At 35.8% G+C, this 23,903-nt stretch overlaps 2 protein-coding genes across 3 annotated transcripts in view; one reads left to right on the plus strand and one right to left on the minus strand.

Moving 5' to 3' along the window:
* Positions 1 to 11,681, minus strand: part of LOC136748666 (PC3-like endoprotease variant B) — a 272,976-nt gene extending 261,295 nt beyond the window's left edge. The window contains exons 1-2 of the mRNA XM_066702614.1: positions 11,357 to 11,681; positions 2,444 to 2,622 (exon numbers count right to left, since the gene is read on the minus strand). Coding sequence (XP_066558711.1) covers positions 2,444 to 2,622; positions 11,357 to 11,363 — 186 coding nt within the window. The 5' untranslated portion in view covers positions 11,364 to 11,681. The remainder of the gene's footprint in view (positions 1 to 2,443; positions 2,623 to 11,356) is intronic.
* Positions 11,682 to 12,910: 1,229 nt separating this feature from the next.
* Positions 12,911 to 23,903, plus strand: part of mms22l (MMS22-like, DNA repair protein) — a 39,633-nt gene continuing 28,640 nt past the window's right edge. For both annotated transcript variants that reach the window (XM_066702629.1, XM_066702636.1), the window contains exons 1-13: positions 12,911 to 13,000; positions 13,481 to 13,668; positions 13,786 to 13,911; positions 14,052 to 14,104; positions 14,689 to 14,776; positions 15,265 to 15,442; positions 15,568 to 15,661; positions 17,181 to 17,311; positions 18,176 to 18,289; positions 19,914 to 20,090; positions 20,187 to 20,246; positions 20,933 to 21,052; positions 21,164 to 21,384. In XM_066702629.1, coding sequence (XP_066558726.1) covers positions 13,493 to 13,668; positions 13,786 to 13,911; positions 14,052 to 14,104; positions 14,689 to 14,776; positions 15,265 to 15,442; positions 15,568 to 15,661; positions 17,181 to 17,311; positions 18,176 to 18,289; positions 19,914 to 20,090; positions 20,187 to 20,246; positions 20,933 to 21,052; positions 21,164 to 21,384 — 1,538 coding nt within the window. In that variant the 5' untranslated portion in view covers positions 12,911 to 13,000; positions 13,481 to 13,492. The remainder of the gene's footprint in view (positions 13,001 to 13,480; positions 13,669 to 13,785; positions 13,912 to 14,051; positions 14,105 to 14,688; positions 14,777 to 15,264; positions 15,443 to 15,567; positions 15,662 to 17,180; positions 17,312 to 18,175; positions 18,290 to 19,913; positions 20,091 to 20,186; positions 20,247 to 20,932; positions 21,053 to 21,163; positions 21,385 to 23,903) is intronic.

Here is a 23,903-nt window from a genome sequence, read left to right on the forward strand (position 1 = left end):
CCATGGACTTCAGCAAGACAATCATTTCTGTAAGGTCAAGGTCAGGTTTTCAAATATGTCTTAAACGACTGGAAGCTACAACTGTCTTACAAATTATGTCCTGATAAATAAATATATACAGATCTAATGTATGGTTATCTTCATTATGTGTGCACTGCTTAAGATGACCGTCAGTCACGCATAGGTGTCCTCCACACTCTGCTCTATCTTTCAGTGGAGCTCAGGGGGAATTTTGTATGCAAGTAATTTGAAAGAAGATACTGCCAACTTGGTGGTATGTCTTTTACCCGTTTTTCTACTTTAAGCCATCAGCAGGACTCAAAGTATACTTTTACACATACTATTTAAAGAATCCATACCTCTAATTCTGATAAAATAGGTACTTGAGAGATTCCTCCATCTAGAGAAACAACTTTGCTCTAAGTTGACTGCAAACCATTATCAAGGGATAGCTTTGTATTCTTTTCACAATATATTCTCCAGTCATGCCGTGTGGAGTCAGAATTGCATTCCGTATTTGGGAATGATAAGCATTGCATGGCGAGGATGTGTTGCAGCTTGCCTCTAAGTGACTGTCATTTAATAGTGAAACGCATGTAAAAACATGAAGAACAAAATTATAATAACATAAACCAAATCAGTGCTCAATAAAAGACTGTAGATGAAAAATATGAAACATACAAATATTCTGCATTAAGGCTTAAACATTATCTTTTAATGTTCGATAATTAATGTTAATTTTATAATTTAACCATAATATGTTAGTATATTTTATTTAACAAAAACATCTGCTATTCCTTTTAATGGCAATCAGTGCAGCTTTCTTTCCATTCCCTGTGCACAATTTAAATGCATTTGTGAAAATGGATGATAATCATTTTGGGGGGAAAAAACTGCCCTATTGCATAGAGACAGAAGGGGCTGGCTTTTAAAGTACTGTAGCTTTCATGGTTCTTCAATGTTCAACATGTACATTATACCCATCATAAACACATGCTTATAAAAAAGCACTATAGTATAATAATATATTACATAATAATTGTACATTCCACTGCCATATGGAAAGAAACATAACAATTGAAGAAATACTAGTCTCTAGTAAAATAATAACAGATGTATTGTATTACACAAGAAAACAGTATCACAGGTTTCCCAAATGACTATACATTGCCCAGCCTTCTGTTTTGCAATACATGAAATCACTCATACTTTCCTGTTATTTTCTAAATTACTAGTTTATGATAGACTTCAAATCATATATTTCCCTGTATAAAAAGTAAATACTGTAAGATTCCAAGATGGATACACAGAAGGGAAGTTGATGTGTTGAGCTGTCCAAAACCATAAACCATGGGATCAATCCTGGGTCATAAAGACCAACTTTATTTGATCTAAATATTAATACCAGCACTGCTTTATGATATACTGTACAAAATGTATACACACATTGCTTTTCTTGAAAGGAGTCTTGCAATTTTGCTTCTAGTTATTTATTTTGGAGAAAAGTCTTTGAGAAGATGGAGGGAACTTTCAAAGTAAAGATTTTGATTTGTTGCCAGGGAAAACATAACCAGAATCTAAATGTAATAATCCTACCTTTATTAAAAAAAGGCTATATTACAAATAACACACTCAAAAACAGGAAGATAAAATCCAAATAGACATTTGCATATGCAAAGGTAAGATAAAAAGAAAAACTATATGAGCAAATATATACAACTCTGAAAAACAAGACTAACATCAGCACTATGAGTACTGAGTTCAAAGATACATCAAAGCCACAAGGATGACAAATTCATCAGCAAACCAAGTTACATTTCCAATGTACACAGTCAGAAAACATTAAAAGCTCCTTTGAAACACTACATTAAGGATGAACAATTGAAATCAACCTTTATTCTTTCACCAGTCAAATGTAGACCAATAATAAAAGTTCAGCACAAAGAGGAACAACCAAGGTAATGCATAATTTAATTTATGTTACTTCTCTGTAAGCATATGTACCTATTTATACTTACATACCTTTGCACATTGAATCTTTAATAACACAATTAGATTGAATATGATATAGCAAGCCTTTATGTAAAAGTATAAGAAAATCTATAAGATATGTAATTGACATAGTACAGGCTTCACCTCTACACTCAATAAAAAAAATAATTAAATTAAAATTCTCTTCAGAAGAATTCCTTGGAATACAATTCCTGTGAAGAGGGCACAAGCTTTTCTTTTCTTTTTTTTTTGGATTTCCCTTCTGATCAGATATGAAATATTCAGAAATGCTGCTGCTGTAATTTGATAAACGCCTGATATCCCCAAATGGAAATGAAAGTCAGCACTTTCATATTTCTGTCTATAAAAGATCCTCAGTAAACTGATTTAAAAAATGAAAATCGTAGGCATATAGGTGGAAGTAATAAAGCAAGTTTAAATATGCGCTGACCTTTGAAATGAACTGCAATCCATGCTGTTTGGCCAAGGCTCTGGCTGCTCGGCTGCCTCCCTCCATTTCCACAGCGTAGAAGACGTGGGATTTGGTGCTGTCCTGCACTCTGGTGGAGGCACACTGACACTGCTGCACACAGTGCATCACCAGCAACACAACCACACAGCCCTTCATCCCTGGAAAACAAAGAAACAAGTGGCAAAGAATGGCTATATCCTCTCATACTATAGACCTCCAGGTATAGCAGTTGATGAGAGAGATAGACCTTCACGTGCTGGTATTCATATTACATTTTTGTAAAGTTATACTATATCTATCTATACTATCTGAAAATTTTCACATTTGAAACAATGTTACTCCTTTACTAATTTTGTTCATTACACTACATCATTATTGTTGGTTGTATCTTTTCAGACTTTGCTCAACACTGACTCTGGTCTAGAGAAAACTTTTCCAGTTGGTTTAACTGAATGAAGAGTGTGAATACTTTCAACTCTCGTTCTTGTCCTCTCCCTCTATCTCTTTCTAAATATCGCCAATGTTTCAGTGTAACTACATGTTGATTTAGCAGAAAAAGTGTACTCCCAGTCTTCTGTGACACAAGAAAGTGCAATAACAAATGCATGCCCATGTGTAGATATGTTGCGTAGTGATTAAAATAAATAGTGGTATTTAGGCAAGATTTACCTTTGGACAAAAATAAAATGACATCAGACAGTGGTTCAACTTGCTCAGTTAGTAAACTAATAACAATTTTATAGGATTGAATAGTATAAAAATAACCATATAATTTAGGTTTACCAGGTTCTGGTTACTTCAAATTTCTATTAGATGTTATATAGCTACTAAAAAAATAGATAATCAATTGTTGAAACTATATAAGCATTAATTTTGTTTGAGAATTTCTATTATAATAAAAACATTAAACAAACTGGTAATGTTTTTGAACTGGGATATTCTGTAGGATAGCACTTTCATTCTGTTATAATTATAATTTACATAAAGTAATGTGGCACAACTGAGGGAGCAATAAAGAGGTCATTAATTGATTATCAGCAATATGACATGCGAAAACCACTGGCATTAGTAGGACATTGTGGTGACAAGAGACACAGCAGACCTGTGTGCTATCAATACTACAATGAAATTGTAAAGAGGTGTTATCATGTTGGGGACTGCAGGGAAAAAACATGAAGTCCCAAAGACCATGATGTAACCATTAGTGTGTCATACAGTAACTTAAAACTACTTGCATAAACTTGTATTCTGGCTGAGATGCACATGCACATGTACCTTCACAGCTTTTAATTTTCAGTTAAAAACTAAACATAAACGTTAAGTATGTGGTGCCGTTTGGGAATTGTGTACTGTTATTCACATATACTGAGAAACACATAATGTAATAATCTGTTGTTGGGCCAGGAAAAAAAAAACATTACATTGTAAAAGACAAAGAGGGTTATTCATAGAAATGGATGGTATTTCGAGATCACTCTGTTAATACCTATATTCATCTAGTTGTATACCAATTCACTACCTCAGACACAACTGAATAAAACAGGCCTACTAATGAAAGTTAACATCCATAGGTCACAGCATGAACAGTTTGATTTAAAGATGCCATGTGTGAATAAGGCATATTCTGCTCATTCTGTGACCTATCTCTATGTTCATTTTTGTAACGGTCTGTAAGTGGGAAGTAAAACACATCTTGAATACAGGCCACTATAATATAATGGTGGTGCTGTACTGGCATGTTTTACATAAAGGAGAATGACTGGCAAGGTTCCAACAACCAATAAAAGTTAGTAAGCAAAGTAAACTCATTCCTTTTGCTTTTAATATGGGTATTCCTTGCCATTAATTTAAGTGCATTATTTAACAGAAGATCAACCTAGAAGAGTCTGCCATATTATGGTAAACACCACAAACTGGCCTGTCAGACCTTTTAAATTAACACTGATGAACAAAAAGCCACCACAACTTCAAGCAAGTGACAGCAGATTAAAACAATGTAAAAAAAAAAAGTTGATTGACAAACCTATGCAGTCTTTCAGGGAGGGTTTAAACCAGAATTGCAGGGACTGTGATGATTTGTCATCTTAGTAGTTTGGTTTGGTTTAGTCTAAAAAGGTCATGTCACCACCTTACAGAAGCATTAAATTGCATTCTCCCTTTATTATTACTGTCACTCACATACTGATGAGTCTAATACTTAATTTCCTTTCTGAAGTAAACCTAATATCCATCAGATTTGGATGATGAAAATGTAAACTACTTTGTATTTGTACACTGAGTCTCATATTTGTCACATCCCCGCCCAAGTGGTTGCTCAATTAGGTTTAAATGAAGCCTGCCAAGTTGTTATGTGACATCCCACCTCTCACACACCCTGCTTTATGTAATTTGCAGATCTGCTAATTGTCTTGCAGAACTGTCCTTATATTTTCTATGAAGAAAACAATGTGGTTCAAGGGTTTTCACAGCCTTTTCTAATTGCAAAAAATTAGTACAATTATTTTGTAAGTCAAACTGGACTAGAAATAAATAATAACAACAATAATAATAATAATAATAATAATAATAATAATACAGTTGTGGGGGGCAGGATCAATCACCTTTCAAGTTTTTAGACTTTCTGTCTTCAGTGTCTACAATTGAACAAGGTCCATGTTGTAATAAGTTACGGATTTGAAATCATCCCCATCATAACTATTGTATTTTTCTTTTGATCTACTGTCTCAGGCAAAAGTTCGAGCAGCTGATCCACACAGCCTCAAAAAAGTGACAAATCTGCAGTGGCAAAACACTAACGTGGATACAATGTATACACAATGAGCCCTATTACACAAACATCTTCAGTTAAATTAGATTCACTGTAACTGTTTAAGTGCATACTAATACAGCAGATAGAGGGAATAAGGCACCACTACAATGAGACCCAATAAGGTATAGTAAACAATATATAAATTATTAAATGCCCCCGTTACCATCTCTCATCTCCCCAAGAGTCCTTTGCAATTTCTAGTCTGAGAGACTGAATAGTACAGGGGCTTAATTTCCAAACACTTCAGTATAATTCAGTATACATGTGGAGATTCTAGTTAAATCCATATTCATCTCCTTTCAATGAAGCCAAGATTATTTTTCAACAGAGAAGTAAAATAAAAACTAATTGTGCATCATCCCTTTGATTTCTGTGTTCTCTATGCTATTCATTTGGAAGTTCTCATAAAAACACAAGTGAAAACTTTATTTCACTAAAAGAGTTTAATAATGGCCATCAAGTAACATTGTTTCAAAGAAAGAAAATTGAAAAAGCCATCCTGATTAATCTATTTTATCATAAAATGACAGATAATTTGGAAGCCAGTGGAGAAGATTTTCTAAAAGAACAAACTAAATACAGCATCATATTTAGCTTCATACTTAAATAATAAATACAGTATACAGCTTTTTTAAGTGTTTTTAAAAATAAATACCTTTTTAAAGTCTTCCTTAGATGTATAAAGTCCACTTTCAGAGAGGTCTGTTACATCATTCTACACATAATTGCCTTCTTTTTAAAGTGAGATACTCAGCTCACTTCAATTTCCTACTCACTTAATCAATGTACATTATGCAAATCAAATGACTTTGTTGAACAAAAGTTGTATTCACACATACCATCATGCAAAGCAGGATCATTAGGTTTCCCTCCCCTCTGAATTCCCTGACCTGGAAATGATGCACAAACCATAAAATATAGGTAGTGGTGGGGTGCAAATGAAAATTAGAGCGCAAGCCAAATTTAATTTGGTAGGTCAATATAGATACTGATATATCTCATAGCAGAGAAATTATATCAGGCTTTAACTTCTACAGCATTAACTCATCTGGGTGTAGATGTGTATAGGCCTAGCTTTGACTTTTTTAAATGATTTTTTAAAAATCAATTTAGGGTTACATTTTGGTTCTGGCTTGGATTAGGGTTAGAGCCCTGCAAGGTTTTGGTTGCTTTTCTACTGAGTTTACTGAATTTTGTGTAAAATATATATAATTAATTAATGGCCATATCTGTATGAAATGAAAACTTGAATGTTTAATAAAAAATAAAAAATGACGATACCATGAAAAGAAAAAAGATAATCCAATACAGAAAATGTGCTCTAGCTATGTTTTCTTTAGAGACACAGATGAAGGTAGGAGTGTTTAAGTTGTTTCGAGAACACTACTTTGAGTAATGGACCCACATTGTACATACAGATGAAGTTAAGCAAAGAAAATAAGGATACATTCTGGTCCAGGCTAGGGTTAGGGTTAGATTTAACCCAGTAAACCCAGTAAATGTAGGCTTTTGTTAAGGTTTTGGTTGCTTTTCTTCTCATTTACATGAATTGTGTGTAGATTTGTATAGGCCTAGCCTGACATTTTGATGCTGGGTAGGGTTGGGGTGCAGGCTGTTGATTGGCTTTAAAATGAGTCAGGTAACCTGCTGATTTACAATAATACGTTACAGTGAAATGGCTCTCCTTACTCCAAACTTGGTAGCCATTATTACAGTGGCATTGGAATTCAAATGGGAAAATTATGTTCCGTTTTAAACTGAACTAATTAGATGATTAATTGTAAGCTTGACCAGGATCATCACTATTTCAACACATCTAAAATTATTACTGATGTTCTTGCTTAAACCAAGGTGGCCATGTGACCCACTTTTTCTTATTTATTTTGAATCCACTTCTGCTGAAAAAATGTAGATGCAATCATTACCAAACTTCACAGGCATCAAACTGCATTAAACAAGATTGCCAAGTGACCTATTCTTCTGAAATTCCAGAATAGTTATCTTCAGCAATGGTTTATGCAAATCCGAGGAAGAGTAGATTGCAAATTCTGAAACTCTAACTGCTAAATTCAATAAGGATTTAAATTCATTTTCAAAAAAGTTTTCCTGTTTATAATAAGATGGTTATCAGTCAGTCAGTCAGTATGTCAGTCAGGTGCATTCTTCCTTTAAAACAAATTTAAGATTTCTTACTATTTTCAAGGGAACACTTCAGCTGTACAGACAGATTTAAATTTCACTGAAAATAGTCTTTCAGAAATAAGGTTACACAGTTTGCTTTATATTTTGTTTATTTAATGCTTAATAATGGGCACTGAACTTCATGAAAATGATATTTCACAATCTGAATATGTACTGTCTTGCATCTCTATTATTTGTATCTCCTTTATCTAGTGTTTTACTGTTTATACTAGAGCCATTACACGGCCTGTTTTAAAGGAGATTAGTTCAGTCTGCTCCCAGTGTCTTCTTGGAAGGAATTACGTCATTCATTGTCCCTGGCACTAAAGGATACAATCTAAGAGGTAGCATATTGGGCTGTAGAGAACAAAAGAGGTTCATTAGGCGCAAGAATAGATCAGACACAGAACATGAATGGATGCCATATCCTTCTTCAAAACATTTCATTAGTGGAGAATAATATGTTGCATAAGTATTAAAACCAAACACTAAAAAAAGAATAAGGTGGTAGCAGATCAGTTAACTAAAGCAACAAAGTAACACGCTCAATGCAATACTTTATTTCAGAATATTTAAAACCAAAATATAAAATAACACTTCCAGTAAACAAAATTAGTGTTTAGCTGATTCCGTACACATACAAATCATGCATTTAAAAAACAGAAACACCCCACTAGTCTTCAAGCTATCTGCAGGACCAGAATTTCCTTAAATTGTATTATTATAATTATTTTTATGATCATCATCATCATCTTATGAATACAAACTGTTGAAAGCTACAACCTACAAACTGTACACACACTTTGTACCACTACCACAATAAAGCTTAATGAATATTTCCATGTGGGAATGACCGGTATTTTAGCACTTTCATATTGGATTCACTGAAAATGGAACACGTTGTTTTTCATCTTACGATTGAGATCGTATTTGTAAGGTATCTGTACACCTGGTATGGAAATATCCATTGGGTGCATAATGTGCCTGTAGCCTATTATTTTAAGCACAAATGATATGAGATTAGGTGTTCCAAATGGAAACATCTTAGAACACAAAGTCCCATAGGTCTACTGATAAAAGGATATAGACTCTCTTAAAGAAAAACTGGTTAGTTCACTTCAAAAAGTCATATCAATCTAACTGATCACTTTTTTTCAAGTTGGGAACAAAAAAGCAGCCATGGAAATAAAGAGTAGCCAGGAAGCTGTTCAGAATTTTAATTGATCACACTTGTAACATATTATTATTGAACAGATAAAGTGATTTGCAGCCTATTAAGTAAAACATTAAATCCTTTTGAGAAATTTGAATAGAGGGCTTAAAGCTCCCTCATTTAAAAAATACTGCAGTTTTAAACTGATAAGAATTACTAAAATATATTTTCTCTGTACGTTTAATAAAAGCTACATTTATAAGTTACTCATGGACACAACTGGGAAAGTAATTACTGAAAAAGTTTACTATCTTACTTTTACAAAGTACATGTCACTACTATATTTTCAAAGGCACATATAGTTGCACCACTTAACATTTAAACATAATCAATTAAGACATAAAAGGGATCATAATTAAGGGGACATATTTTTAAATTCTAGACTCAAATTTTGGGAAAAGATATATGAGATGAAGTCAAACTACTTCTAATTTTCAATCAACACAAGGCAATTACGAACCCTTAAGACTTCAGGTAGTTATAAATGCTTTGAATCCTTACAATGTATATCAGAATGACTGCTTTAATCATATTCTAATTAGCCGTATGTCTTTTATGCCCATGTGTATTTAGATTCTGTCAATCTCATAGTTACATATGTTTGTCAGTTCCTCCGATAGCCAGTTTCACCTGAACTTTCCATTAAGATGGCCAATGCTTATGCCTTACCTTTAATATATATATATATATATATATATATATATATATATTGTCTGTCACACTACATGGACTGGCAATTGGTGTTGGGAATCAAACCCCAATGTCTCACACCACAGCCACCCACACTGCCACTTTGCCAAAGAGCCAGACCCACTGGCAAGGTAGTAACCAGGGTATACATGCTTATTTCCCTACATCTTTAAATGAATAACAGTTTTCTGTTATTGCAATATTGACATACCTGTTGATAGGGGTGAAACATTTAGCTGAGATCTGCTACAGAGGACTCATCTTTCAAGAACCCATATTACCCGTCTCTTACATGTGACTGCGGAGACATGGTTTATGACTGACATTAACACATCATATCTTCAAGATCAAAGCCTCTTGACAGGAGAGACAACAGAAATGGCGATATTGTAAAAGATGATGTGACATCCCATTTATATGTGATTCTTGTACACTCAACATTATCAGCAACTTTGTGCCTTTTTCATGGAGATCCTGTATGTAAATAAACAGACCTGTGTTATTGGTTCCCACAAGAAAACAACTATCACACTGTCAATGTCTGAAGGGATAGCTGCTCTGCTGCATATGTTCTGGGAAGGTGACACAATTCTGAAGTATTGAAATATGCCATTCTGTTGATCCCATTCTCCTAACTAATCTAACTGTCCAACAAGGTATAGTTTAGTATATCTATGATTGTATTTATAGACATTATGACCAAAACATAAAAAGATGAGCTCATCGGCAACTACTTTTATGTAATGTATGATTAAAGCCTTTATGAAACTATACAAACAATTAATGTAATACAATATGGTGTGTGTTTAGAAGTATCTAACTGTTTTAATAAGAACATGCGTGTAGGTGTTTCCATGATATAACACATTGCACTAAGCCAATGTTTACCATTAGCTGGTAACATGTATTCATGCACAGCTACACTGAAATAACTGCTTGGCATACTTGTAATTGTCATGCACTTGTTGAATCAAAATGAGAATAATCCTCAATCATATACTTTAAATATATAAACAAAACGCCTCAGCTGCTGCAACATCTATGAGGAAAAAAAAAGCAAAAGTCCTGCTATGGAGGGAAAGAGGACCAAACACAACCATAATCAATCTTTCAAAAACTTACAGCAAATGCACTAATATGTAGCAACAGGTGCAGCGTCTTCTACATTTTTGACACAGTTTGGTTAATTAAAAGGAAATATAACACACTATCATTTTACTTCCTTTAAAGGCCATCTTGGGGATAAAATTTCATTAGTCACACCATATAGTTTGTGTGAATTATGTGTTCCAGTAGTTTAACATCTAACTGCTGCCTTGTGGAAAACTAATTACTGAGTCACTCTGTGAGCTCCATAATGTCCTGCATTTAAGTCTTGAACATCATACATAATGCATGGGAAGCAGTCTCTGCACTCTGATTACAGAACACTGTCATTAAATGAGCAAATTAAAGATGTGAATAATTCACAGACGGAGTGTATTGGCAGTACTGCATTGTGAAATTAGAATTTCTAATAAGCACTGCCATTTTTAACCCAATTAACACAGGGAAAACGTAAGATTGCATTGAACAATAGTAACAATTAACTGTTGTTGTTTTTTTCGTCACAGAGAACAAAACAAACCATGCTTTTAATTCCAAACAATTTGTTGATACACTTATATATTTTTATAAAAATGGCAAAGGTATACTAGCTGTATTTTAAGGTTTGAACATTGACTCGTTTACAAAAAATAAACGTCTGTGTAAAAACAAAATGAAAACAACACGTGCATGCAGTAACATTTATTTTACATGGAAACAAACATTTACCGAATATTGTTTCATTTGTAGGCAAATATTATCTGGCAATCTACAAAGTCACAGTTTTGCACTTGTAATAGCACAACACTACTACGCAAGCACATGGCAAGAAAGGGGTTAACTACATGTTTAATCCTACTGTATACAAAACAAAGGTTAACAGTCGCAATTAGCGCAATATGAAGAGACTTACCTTCCATTCACGTTTCATAGGAACTGATTTGTTTTTGCTGGGGAGTCCAGTTGCCTGTGCAGCACATCACGTTTATGTTCTCTGACGAAGAGAGTCATTTATCAGCTGAAATCATTTTTAAATCTCTGTATCTCAGTTCTTTCTATATTCTTCCATTTTTGCATCGCGGTCATTAGGGGAGAAATCCCTTCCTGAACGTGGCAGAGCTAATTTCCACATCATGGCTTCGAGAGAGCCTTGCCTTACTAGCTACAAATAAAACAACGTTAGCAGAACAAACGTTGCGATATAAAATCACTTCAGCAAACCACGGCTGTTTGGATCTCTTTTCATTTCTGTCTAGATTTTAGTGGAAATCGGGAAGGTGGTATTGAATGCAGACACAATGCAATGGAGAGAGGAGCTGTCAGTGCAGATAAATCTGCATATGGAAATCAGGGTTATCCTGGGTCCAATTTTATTTAACTCTGATGTACTGTTTTTTAATTAGACAGGAACTCTCAGTCAGGCTCTTCTAAGAGCTGTGGAGTGGAGACGTGATTTTCATACACTTTCACAAACACAGACGCCTGGCTACATGACCCCCCTCCCTTTAGTTTCTGTTTGTTTGTTTGTTTGTTTGTTTGTTTTTGGGTAAGGGTAGTATATTATGCAAATAAATAAATAGCTTTATTTATGTATTTTGCATATGTGCAAAACAAACAAAAACGCCCCACCAAAAATTCGTTTATGTCAATATTCCCTGTGCAGATACATGACAATAATAATGATGATAATAATAAAAAAGTAATACAACTATAAAAACCCCAAATAGTCTACTCGTTTATTTTCTTGAAAGTGTCAAATGCAACACAATGTTTGTTAAACTGAGTGTGCTATGGCAAATCGGAAGATATCATTATTCAAATGCTGCCATGAAAGCATTTCATCACCTGCCCAAAACTCCCCTGTTTTGACAGCCTTTGTAAATCCTACTTCTTCGGGCTCATCCACGCACTTTAAATGTGTCTTATCATGTACTGCTGTTTTATTTTGTACTGAGTGCACTGCACTGCCATATTGCAGTTTATATTGCATAGACTGTTGTAATGTATAATATGTAACTTCAAGCTTTGTGCCTGCAGGTATTTTTGTTGTATTTATAATCATAAGGCATTTCACTAAATTGTTTTGGATATAAATATATAATTCAAAGCAATGTTACTACTACCATCAAGATTACCACACTTTATATAGTAAATTGATCACATATGTAGTATTTCTTATAATTTAACGTTATTTTTGTAATGCTTGTGGTTAATGATAACCTATTAAATGTTTCAATAATTATAGATACATGTAGCCAGCTAATTAAAATACAGATATTCAGAGAATGGTAGGAGCGTGATGTTGCAGAAACTCTTCCTACTTAACAATGACTTTAGGTTGTGTTCATTGGGCACATTGGAAAGGGTTAGTAAAAGCTTGCTGTTCACAGCGATCATGCGAACCTCCTCGCCTTTCCCTTCAGCGCGGCCCTGCGCACTGGGGTCAAAGACACGCGGAGAACTTTCAGCCAATGGGCGACGAGCTGCAGCGAGCGCGCATGCGTCACAGGCCTGGTTTGTGGCGCGGGAGAAAGCAAAACACAAGGAGCGCTTTCGGGTGAGCGGATTGTATAACTTCCTGCGCTGTAAATGTAACTAATGTCTTAAATTATGTAGCAAAAGGAATGTAAACAAGGATCGCATTACACTGCCATACATACATTAAACGTTATTTCCTTTTGCATTTAAGAAAAGCGCTTAGTGAAGACTTTTGCAACGTATCGGTTGTCATAACCTGTATGTGCTGTAAATTGGCTTTGTACAACTAGAACGAGGTTGTTTATGTCACATGCAATGCCAATATATAAATAAGTACAAGTTTTAATGAAAATGTTAACCTTAGTTACCCTGATAACTGCTTTAAATTAAATTAAATGCTGTAGCTGATGGCATGCAGTATCTGTTCTCTACCTATAACAACAACAGAGGCTAGCACTAGCACCAGCTTATTAAACCGCATAATTGCATTATTTTGAATACTTTTATTAGTTGAATGCATGAGGATGCACTTTATTTAGGTTCAGGTTTCATTGTTCAGGTCGTTAGTGAAATGGAGGATGACTTCAGCCCGTCCCTCACCCCGCCCGTGTCGCCCTTCCTGGTGGACAGTGAGTGTGGGGTGACCGCTGTCCGGCCGCCGTGCTTCTGCTGCGGGTCCGAGCCGGCCAGGGACGATGGCAGACATTTCTCCGCAGATGGGTACATGACAAGGGGGGCCCTGAAGAGGTGAATGTTTGGATTGTGTTTCTTTAGTGGTAACATCTTGTACTTTTTCTTAAATGGAGTATGGATTTAAATACTGTCGGCATGTATTAAATAAAGATGTTTTAATTGGGCCTTTAGATTGTTATTAAAATTGGATCCCTCGCCAACTGACTATGAAACAGACACTGTGGACATGTTTGGCTTTCCCTGGGTGACAGAGACGGCATTGGTGGAGTCTGCCAAACTCCTCTTCAGCTTGCTCAAGTAAGAGAGATTGTTTTCCAGTCTTTATACTGAGCTTCTGCTCCCTTTTCTCTGAACATAATTGAAGTGGGCTAGTCTTGCTGTAATAGGTCTTCGGAAAATGAATGAGTTCACCGTTGGTTTCATTTCTGTCTCTTCAGGCAGGCTTTACACAGATTGGAAACCCTGGTTCAGGCAAGCTCACATGACTTTGGTAAACATTTTAATTCTGCTTATTAGGATTTAAACAAACAACAGGGGAGGTCTGTGGTGTAAATCACTGTAACTGCTAGACATTGTGTTTGTGTGCTTAATCTAGGGCAGAAGGATTTAGAAAATCCATGTTCTGATGACAGAAACCAATATTCTCTCCCCAACACCTCTTTATACCACATTGAGACGTTGAAATGTACTTCTTCCAACTGCTTCTGTGCTTGCTACATGATTATGCTGTGTTCAGATTATTTATACATTTTGCTTTAGGTCATAATGTATCACTATGTATGATCCCCAGAGAATTAAACCTAATTTTCTGCATGATAATGTAACATGAGTGCTTAATGTGAACTGAAGTCTTAAATAATGCTGGATGTGGTGCACAAGTCCTAAGAAGCACAGTTGACCGCTTGATACTGAATATGGTCTGTGGTATTTCTAAGGCTATACTGTAGGATGTCTTGCATTGTGTTCACATTGGCCTGCCCATGTAGCTCAACAATGAACAGCTCTAAACAAAAAAGGCCTCAGTCAGGCTTCATAATGACTAACTCTAATAAACTCGGATGTGGTGTTTTTTAGGGCAGGCCAGCAACTTTCATTTTGAAGCTGAGGAAATAAGGCAACATTGTGTGGCATTTATGCAGTATGTCAAAGTCTTCATTTCAAGGTAAGAGCAGCAAAAGGTGCTGGTATGAGAGATGTGTGCTTGTAAATTCTCTTTCCAAGTGATTTTCTGCCGGATTAGTCTTTTCATTCTTGAATTTAGTTTTTTTTTTTTTTTTTTTAGACCATTAGTAGTGCAGGTACATTGTCATTATATTGTCATTATAAAGTTTTTAAATACAAAGGTCATTCCATCTATACAGTTAAAATTAATCTTGAAATAACTGTGTCTGTCTCTTGTGTTGTTTAATTTCTTGTTCCTGTTTTAAATGAACGAGTGTACAATGACATACTGTGACTGCTGAAGGGTTAAAGAAATGGCATGATTGTATAGTGACTTACCATGGCTGAAAAAAAGGAAATACAAATGAAGATAATTTTAACAACTTTCACACCAATACCACGCCAGATCTGTCTGTATCAGAGACAATTACATGAGGTCCTCATGGTTCAGGTCTTGCTATCTCTAATGTAATCTTTCTAAACGCACAGGTATCTGGAATATTCCAAGGGTATTGATGATGGCCATCTGCACCCATATGAGGAGCTGGAAGTACAGCTGCCATCAGTACTACTGGAGGAGCTGCATGGCATTGTTCTGTACATTGGGCACCTGCGTGATCTGCCCAGCAACATCCAGGGGGCTTTTACTATAAACCACCAAGGAAAGGTGTGAAATGCATACACTGCTGTTCTTAACGTTTTAATTAATATTTCAGTACACATTGTTTATGTTGTCATTGTTTTTATATGCTATATGGTATATAGAAAAAATGTCTTGTTTGTTTCTTTAAGTTATTCTCTCCATCCTGGCATTTGTTGCACCTTCATCTTGATATCCACTGGTCAGTCCTGGAAATTCTTCATTTGCTTGGAGAGAAGGTGATGGGTAAGTGTTAGATGTTTAAATGAGATGCAATTCTCACAAATGTTCCTGTTATTAGATGCACATTTTTTTTAAATAACTAAATATCCCTTTTCACTAGTACTGTGAAGATGGGTTTTGGTAAAATAACCTGAGAGTATAATATATGACTTTGGTAAGACAAATTCAGTTGACCAGTGGTATTGTGTACTCCACTATGTGTGTGTACACCGATCAACCATAACATTATGACCACTCACAGGTGAAGTGCATAACACTGATAATCTCGTTATCATGGCACCTGTCAGTGGGTGGGATATATTAGGCAGCAAGTGGACATTTTGTCAGGAAAAATGGGCAAGCATAAGGATCTGAGCGACTTTGACAAGGGCCAAATTGTGATGGATAGACGACTGGGTCAGAGCATCTCCAAAACTGCAGCTCTTGTGGGGTGTTCCTGGTCTGCAGTGGTCAGTACCTATCAAAAGTGGTCCAAGGAAGGAAAAGCGGTGAACCGGCAACAGGGTCATGGGGGGCCAAGGCTCATTGATGCACGTGGGGAGCGAAGGCTGGCCCGTGTGGTCCGATCCAACAGACGAGCTACTGTAGCTCAAATTGCTGAAAAAGTTAATGCTGGTTCTGATCCACAGACCAGTCAGGGTGCCCATGCTGACCCCTGTCCACTGCCGAAAGTGCCTACAATGGGCACGTGAGCATCAGAACTGGACCACGAAGAAATGGAAGAAGGTGGCCTGGTCTGATGAATCATGAGTTGAAGGTGTTGACTTGGCCTCCAAATTCCCCAGATCTCAATCCAATCGAGCGTCTGTGGGATGTGCTGGACAAACGAGTCCGATCCATGGAGGCCCCACCTCGCAGCTTACAGGACTTGAAGGATCTGCTGCTAACGTCTTGGTGCCAGATACCACAGCACACCTTCAGAGGTCTAGTGGAGTCCATGCTTCGACGGGTCAGGGCTGTTTTGGCGGCAAAAGGGGGACCTACACAATATTAGGCAGGTGGTCATAATGGTATGGCTGATCGGTGTATATCCATTCTGTATGAGAGAGAGACACACAAAGCTAAGATTGAAACCTTTAAAAAAATAAAGATTAATATTGCCAGCTGCAGTTTCCACTATGCTGTGCAATTCTTGGTCCAATGTGGGTTTTAGATTTACATTACATGCTCCACTTACAACTAAAGAAGACTGTCAGAATGGAAAAAAAATATCAATGTATTTGGCAGCTTTACTGCCATCTTATAACTACATTTTATTACCACTATTCGTGCTGCCGCTATATCACCATTATAAGGCTACCAGTTCCATGAATATATAGCTGTAACTCATATGGCTGGCTTATCAGCTAGAATGAAAATTTGTTTTATTTAGATTTTTGGAATCAATGAAAAACTGTTAGTTAATGGTTTTTGTATTATGAGTATTAACACGTATGTTTATCAGTGTCGTACATTAAGCCTTTATTATCACTTTACTGTTAAATGTTAAACGCATGTAATTTATTATGTTTGTTGGTTGCAGGTCAGGTAGTTTATGCACACCAGTTTATGAATTTAACTGGAGAGAACCTTACCAACATCAGCCTGTTTGAGGAGCACTGTACAAACCTTCTGTGTGACCTCATTGGCCTGGCCTTGAACAAGTACAATAAGGTACTTCAACATATAATGTACATTTACCATATAGCATACCAATGGAGTTTAAAAAAAAGAAAAGTGTTCTAATGTGTGGTTGATTAGTTAATTGAATATGTCATGTATAGTAGTGTGTTATTAGTTATACTCACCTTTCTTGAGGTGCTCTTTCTGATCGTATGCTTTATTTTCTAAGGCACAAGTCAAGCAGGTTCTCAACAGAGGCTTCTTGTCTGAAATCCAGTCTTAGTTTTGCCAGGTCTCTGCAAGTTCTTCAGCACTCTACTGAAGATTGAACAGCTCAAGCAGTAAATCTAATGAGATCAAACCCTGTAGGTGTTTTCCTCTTCATGCAGTTGGGTTTTCTGTTCTCCTTTATTGCTCCATATTGATACATGCCAAAGTTGAGAAGGTCTTGGAAGACCTGGCATGACTTTATAGTAGTAGTGTGTCTGTAAACATCAGTCAATATCAAAAGTAAGTTTCAGTGATGCACTTTTGTTCTATGTTGTTATTTTGTATTCAAGAACAAAGGCCTAGTTATCTCCCCCCCCTTGTGTAGCCTACTTCCAAATTGTCAATGGCTGTTTTGTTCAGCTTACTACTACTCTCACACCAATGCCCTAGGTTGAAGGGCACACAATGGTCCCCGAGATTTGAGAGCAAAAATAATAGATTCATTCATGTATTCATTTATTTATCTATATTTTTGTCATACCGGATCTTCCACAGACATAGGTCTTCCAGGTTCTTTCAGTTGAACTCATACCTTAAGAGTGTCCCAGAGTCCGAGAGGCACCAGAGTAGTGCAGTGGGTTGCTATTGCACACAGTGCCCAGGATCTGCCAACTTTGACCAGCCTTGATTTTACCATTGTTTCAGGTCAGACCAACTGATGCCCTGACAAGCTGCCATTATTACTGCAGTTGCACCAAGGAACTCTGGGTCATGATAATCCATCTACTAGATCACAGAAGTAAAGCATCTCATACGGAGGTAAGCTAAGCGTTTTATGAATCTTTTTTGAAATACAAGACACTTTTCTTTTCACTGCTAACCCTAATGTCTTTATACCCTTTAAAATGTATTTTAAAGTTGATTTAGTAATGAAGATACAGGTGTGCATTGCATTTGTTCTGTACCTATAAAATAGCGACCAAATAAGACGCATTTAAAAGGTAAATTAAATGTCTAATTTAATTTAAATTACATTAATGAAATTGCTTAGTTATACATCTTATGGTTGTATGTTAGAACACATTTTTATTTAATTAAATTTAGATCTATTTGATCAAAATTAAAATATCTCAGCGGGGATTAATGATTGATGCTACTGAGAATTTTATGTTAGCAAGTCAAATATAATAAGTGGACACACAACATTGACACCAGTGGGCATTTGATAAAATCTGTTGGAATTAATATTTCTTATTCTGGTTTTCCAGTGTGTAAAAAAAAAAAAAGAGAAAAGGAATTTACAATGACAGACTAATCTCTAAAACCTGTGGAATGTTTTGACTGAATGTTAATTATAACATTTATTTGAGCTTAACTTTCTTTAAATCTACTGATGCACACATTGTGGAGGTGAAGAATCCTACATGCTGTTCTTTATTTATTGTTTTAATAACATAACTATTAGGGCCTACTTTTTCTTCGGCTGAAGGTTGGAACAACATTATTGTAATTAATGAATCTGAGTATTATTGCTGTCAGTGATTGTCTCCTATTCACCTGTTAATAGTATATTCAGTTATGCAGCTGTTTGATGTGGTGGTTCAGATTGAAATGTAAGTTACACTTTATGAGTCTGGTGTTACACTTATAAATGTTGGTCTTTATTTGGTAATGAATTTCAGCTGAGCTTTGAATAAACTGTAGAGTGCTATGGAGCAAGATCGTGATGGATACCTGATGATAAATCTTCTCTGTAAGACTGGTTTTACATGTCTTATCAAAAGCAAATCTATTATACTGTTATTCACCTTTTACTAGTGCAAACCATTACCTTGTTCTCTACTGGTCTTTGTGGGTGATGCCTTGATGATAACATAATTTTATTGGTAAATCATGTAATGCTGAGTAAGTCTTCAGTATATTTTTGCTGGTGGATATTAAGTAGATCTGTGGGGTCTGTCAGTCCCCCCCACTCTGCATGTGACATGTAACATTGATGTTTTAATGTCTATACTGCAGCCTTTGCTAATTTGCATTTCTTCTCTCCTAAGCATATCATCTAAACTGATTATCAGATAAAGAACAGATAAATTAATGAATACATGCAGCTGCACCTTTCATTTATCTGATTATTGCATCCAATTTCATTTAAAACGGTGTTAATCTTGTGGAGGCCTTGTTCTCACAAATTAAAAGCAGCTATCTGACTGAAGATACTGTTGAGTCATGTAAAGCAATAAGCAGAGATGTTTTTGAGTTAATATAGTTAAAATCTTCCACGTAACCTAATAGGCATTCAGCTGTAAAATGCTAAAAGGAAGTTAAAGTATTCACAAGCGAGGAAGGTTTGAATACTGAATACGTATTATTATGTACATATATTTATAAATGAGTGTTTATTTTTCTTGTATAACATCGTTGGTATATGTTTTTGTCTTGCCAGTCCTTCTGGACCTACATCAACAAGTTACTGAGGATTCTCCTGAACGGGGCAAATCTGGATGAATGCAGAGAGTATTTCCCCACACACTGCAAAGACCCCTTGGGTTTCAGCTGGTGGCTTGTAACACATTTGGCAGAACTTTATCAATACAGTCGAAATGGAACAATTGAGAAAAGAGTAAAGTATTCATTTTATTTAATATATGGACATTTTATTTTTGTAGTGAGAGGAAGTTATAATAAAAGTAACAAGTTATTTTTATTTTTGTTCCAGAAAATAGAAGATAACTGGGGTTTTATTGAAGAACTTCTGAAAAGGTCTTGTGTTACTCAGGTATGTGCATATATTCTGATTTCATCCTCCCATCTTCTGTATGGTCTTCTTATCCATGTATTTGTTTTTCTCTCTTATTCCAAGCATACAGCTGTCCATGCTCAGTTTTTTTTTGCATTTAATCCAAAGCTTAATCATTAAAAAAAAGATGTATGTATTCTTTATGCTGACAACAGCTTAAACACTACTACAGTATGTTATCAATATTTTGTAGCCTGCTTATGCCCACCTCCCTTTCTGTACTCCTGAGTAAATCTTATAAGAATCGCATGTAGAGTGCTATTTGTATTGGCTGTGTTCCATTAATAATAGAATGGGACAGATCCAGGCGGATGAATTGATGAACTGTTCTAAAAGATTGTCTATGTTTTGAATGATGTTGGTGTATAAAGGTTTGTAAAACTTCAAGCCCTTTGTTCATTGGATCATGTGTGAATATCTCCAGCTAGTATCAATTTTTTTAAATAAATTTTACCAAACTAGTATATGCTTTAATACATTCAATTCTCAAGCATTATAGAACAGGAGATGCACATTATATCCAAAATACATTCAGACTTTTAAAATGTCAACTTTTCAGCAGCATCGTTGTCTTTTTGCCTTGTTGATATATACTAGAGTATGTTTGGGGGGCATATTAGAGAATGTTCGTCGTATTTTTAAAAACAAATGTCCTTCCATTGTAGGCTGGTGTGTTGGAGGAGCAGCTACGGATGCACACTCATTGCTGTTTGAGTTTGTGCCAGTTATGGGAACCCAACCTCACAACTGTTACCACTCTTTGGGAATATTACAGTAAGAACCTGGTAGGTCAAATTAAGAAGCAATGAAGATACTGAAAATCGATGTCTGAACATTAGGACATCCTTTAATGTGCACCTTAAGCAACCATTTGATTTTTTTTTTTTTTTTTCTAGAATAATGCCTTTACCATCCCGTGGCTGGGGCTGAAGGGTCTGGGGAGTGTGAGCAAGACCCCCTTCTCTATGCTGGAGTTGGTGAAGAGCTGCTGCAGTGAAGAGCAGAGCCCCGAGCTCTACACGACCTCCAGCAGTTTCCAGATCTTCCTGCGCATCCTGGCGCTCCAGATGAGGAAAGATATGAATGGAACGCATCCATGGAAACAGATCAAAGGGAGGTACTGGATTCGTTCCCTCATCATTAATTTGCAGTATTTTAAATTTCTTCTATACCGGGAATGGGAATGTCATATAAAGAAAAATAATACCAACTGCTACATATTCCGAAAACATGGACTTCATTCTTGTTTGTAATGAGAACAATAACCTATGACGGCTTCGCAGCTCGGAATACAGCCACACCCGCTTTTGTATGAATGTATCTACCTTTCGCAGTACAACAACAATTTCCAGACCAGGAGGTGGCAACGCTATGAATAAGCCACATAATACTCTAATCATAACAAATAGGCTGAGGCATATTATATAATTATGTGAGCAGAATAATTCTTGTTGCAAGTAAACGCAGCTTTATCAGGAACCAACAATGTACATAAATGTACTTAGTCTTGTACTTGTACTGTCGTTTACCTTAAGACCTGTGTACATGTGCTCTTCCCTTTTTGAATTTTCATTACCATGTGGAATAGCAAGCAGTATCCAGAATGATGGCAAAGTTTACATATACACAAACATTATTATATTAAATAAATGGAAGAGTAAGACTTATCCGTAGTTACATTAACACAGTATACAGCTTTTGAAGATGATCAGACTAGTGTTGCACGGTACACCAAAAATTCAGTACTTTTTCAGTACTAATAAAACAAAAAAACAACCGTTCATTACTAGTATTTATGTAACATTCGCCATTTGTCTCATGTCGTCATGATTGAGAGAATCAAGTCGGTTTAGTAGAATCGGCGAGAGTGAGTTTTTTTTCAGGCACTTAACTTTTCTCAACATTCTTATTAATATTGCAGACATTTTTCTACAAGCATATATAGATTAGAATAAAATAATAACTGCTTATGTATTTAAATTAGCACTGTAAAAAATAGACAAAATAAGCATTTGTTGTAGACAATAAAGTTAATACAAAGATCTCGGTTTCCCTCAAAATTTGCATAGACAAGGCAGTCTGATACTGAATTGTTGAGCTGGGGGGAGGACGATTTGTGTATTGTTGAGCGGGGGGCCATATTCTGGTGGGGGGGCATCGCGTATTGTCAGGGGTGCTTGCAGATCGAGTTTAGCAATGGCGAATGAGAGTAGGGGGCGGAGCATGTGTGCTTGTGTTTTAAATTTTGTTGTTGTTGTTGTTGTTTATTAAAAAATAAAGTGTTCGGCCAGGTACACTGCGGGAAACTCTGAGAGATGCATCTATTGAATAAGCTCTTTCAGACTCCCACAGCAATCAACATACATGTAGAACAACCACAAGCAAGAGAGAGACACCAATTCCCTCATAGGGACGGAGTGTAATTCAGCAAACAAACAAAAAAATATTCTGAAATGCTGTCTTTTTTGGGGGGGTTAAACGATCTGTCCATTACAAAGTATTTACAAAATGTAGTTTGGATTGGGCTGGGAGAGGAAGGAGTAATAGTTTTCAGTAATGCTTCGTGTCGTGGAATCCAATTCAATTTAAAAAGTAGGCCTATTTTTTTTTTTTTTGCCGGTATGCCATAAAAGGTTGTGTTTTGTATTTAATTACAGTAATTCCTTGAACAAATTATGCTGCTGTTCTGTAACATTACCTGTTTGCAAGATAAATATTATATTCTATTGTCAAATACAGTTTGGTAGTTTATTGTTAATTATTTTGGTTTACCTACCCATTTTTTTGTTGTGGTATAGTTTCGTTGTTGGAATATTTAAATATTTAAACATAGGTGGTCAAACTGTGGGGCTTAGATAACTGTATCATAATGAATATAATTATCCATTGGTAGATAAAATATAGCAGTGAATATGTTTTATTGGCATTTTACTTCAGTTACTTCGATGAAAGTTTTACCCAGTGTAATGGAGTATACATTTCAGAAGTCCAGGAGGCTGAAGAAAGCTTTCAGAATGAAATGTGAAATGTGAAAATTGTGGAAAATCCAGCATCTGAGAGCCGGGGCAGTCCGTTTCTGGTTCTTCTAAATTACAGAGAGTACTGTGTGGTTAGTAAGTTACCATGGCTCCAAGGAAGGAGATAAAATATGATGACCATAATTACCTTTAACAGGGAGGGGTATGCTCTGAGGGAAAATGAAAGAAAATCAACTGAGCCATCAAAATTGGAGGTCATAAACATTTGTTTGGTGTTGTATAGGTGCATCTAGTGATGTACTACCATTTTATCTTAATTATGTGATGGCTTCATGGTGCTATACAATAACTAAAGAAAACAAGGACTCTTATGTGTTCTCCTGAGAGAAAGATAAGGACTGTCTAGTGTGAACAGAATTATATACATGGCAGTAGGTGAATGCACAGCCAAAAGCAAAGGACTGAGAAGTATTAAAATGCTTGCCAGAGGAAGCCTGTAAGACAACCCACACCTTATTATGCAAAAAATAAAACATACAGAGTTGATGCCAAACCATACTTTTAAAGTAGGCCCATCAAATTACTTAAACTGGCCAATTAAATATTGAAGAGGAACAAAATACTTTGAGCTTTGTTTTCCCCACATACATTTCTGAAA

Source organism: Amia ocellicauda, chromosome 1, assembly GCF_036373705.1.
Source record: "Amia ocellicauda isolate fAmiCal2 chromosome 1, fAmiCal2.hap1, whole genome shotgun sequence".
Classification (NCBI taxonomy): domain Eukaryota; kingdom Metazoa; phylum Chordata; class Actinopteri; order Amiiformes; family Amiidae; genus Amia; species Amia ocellicauda.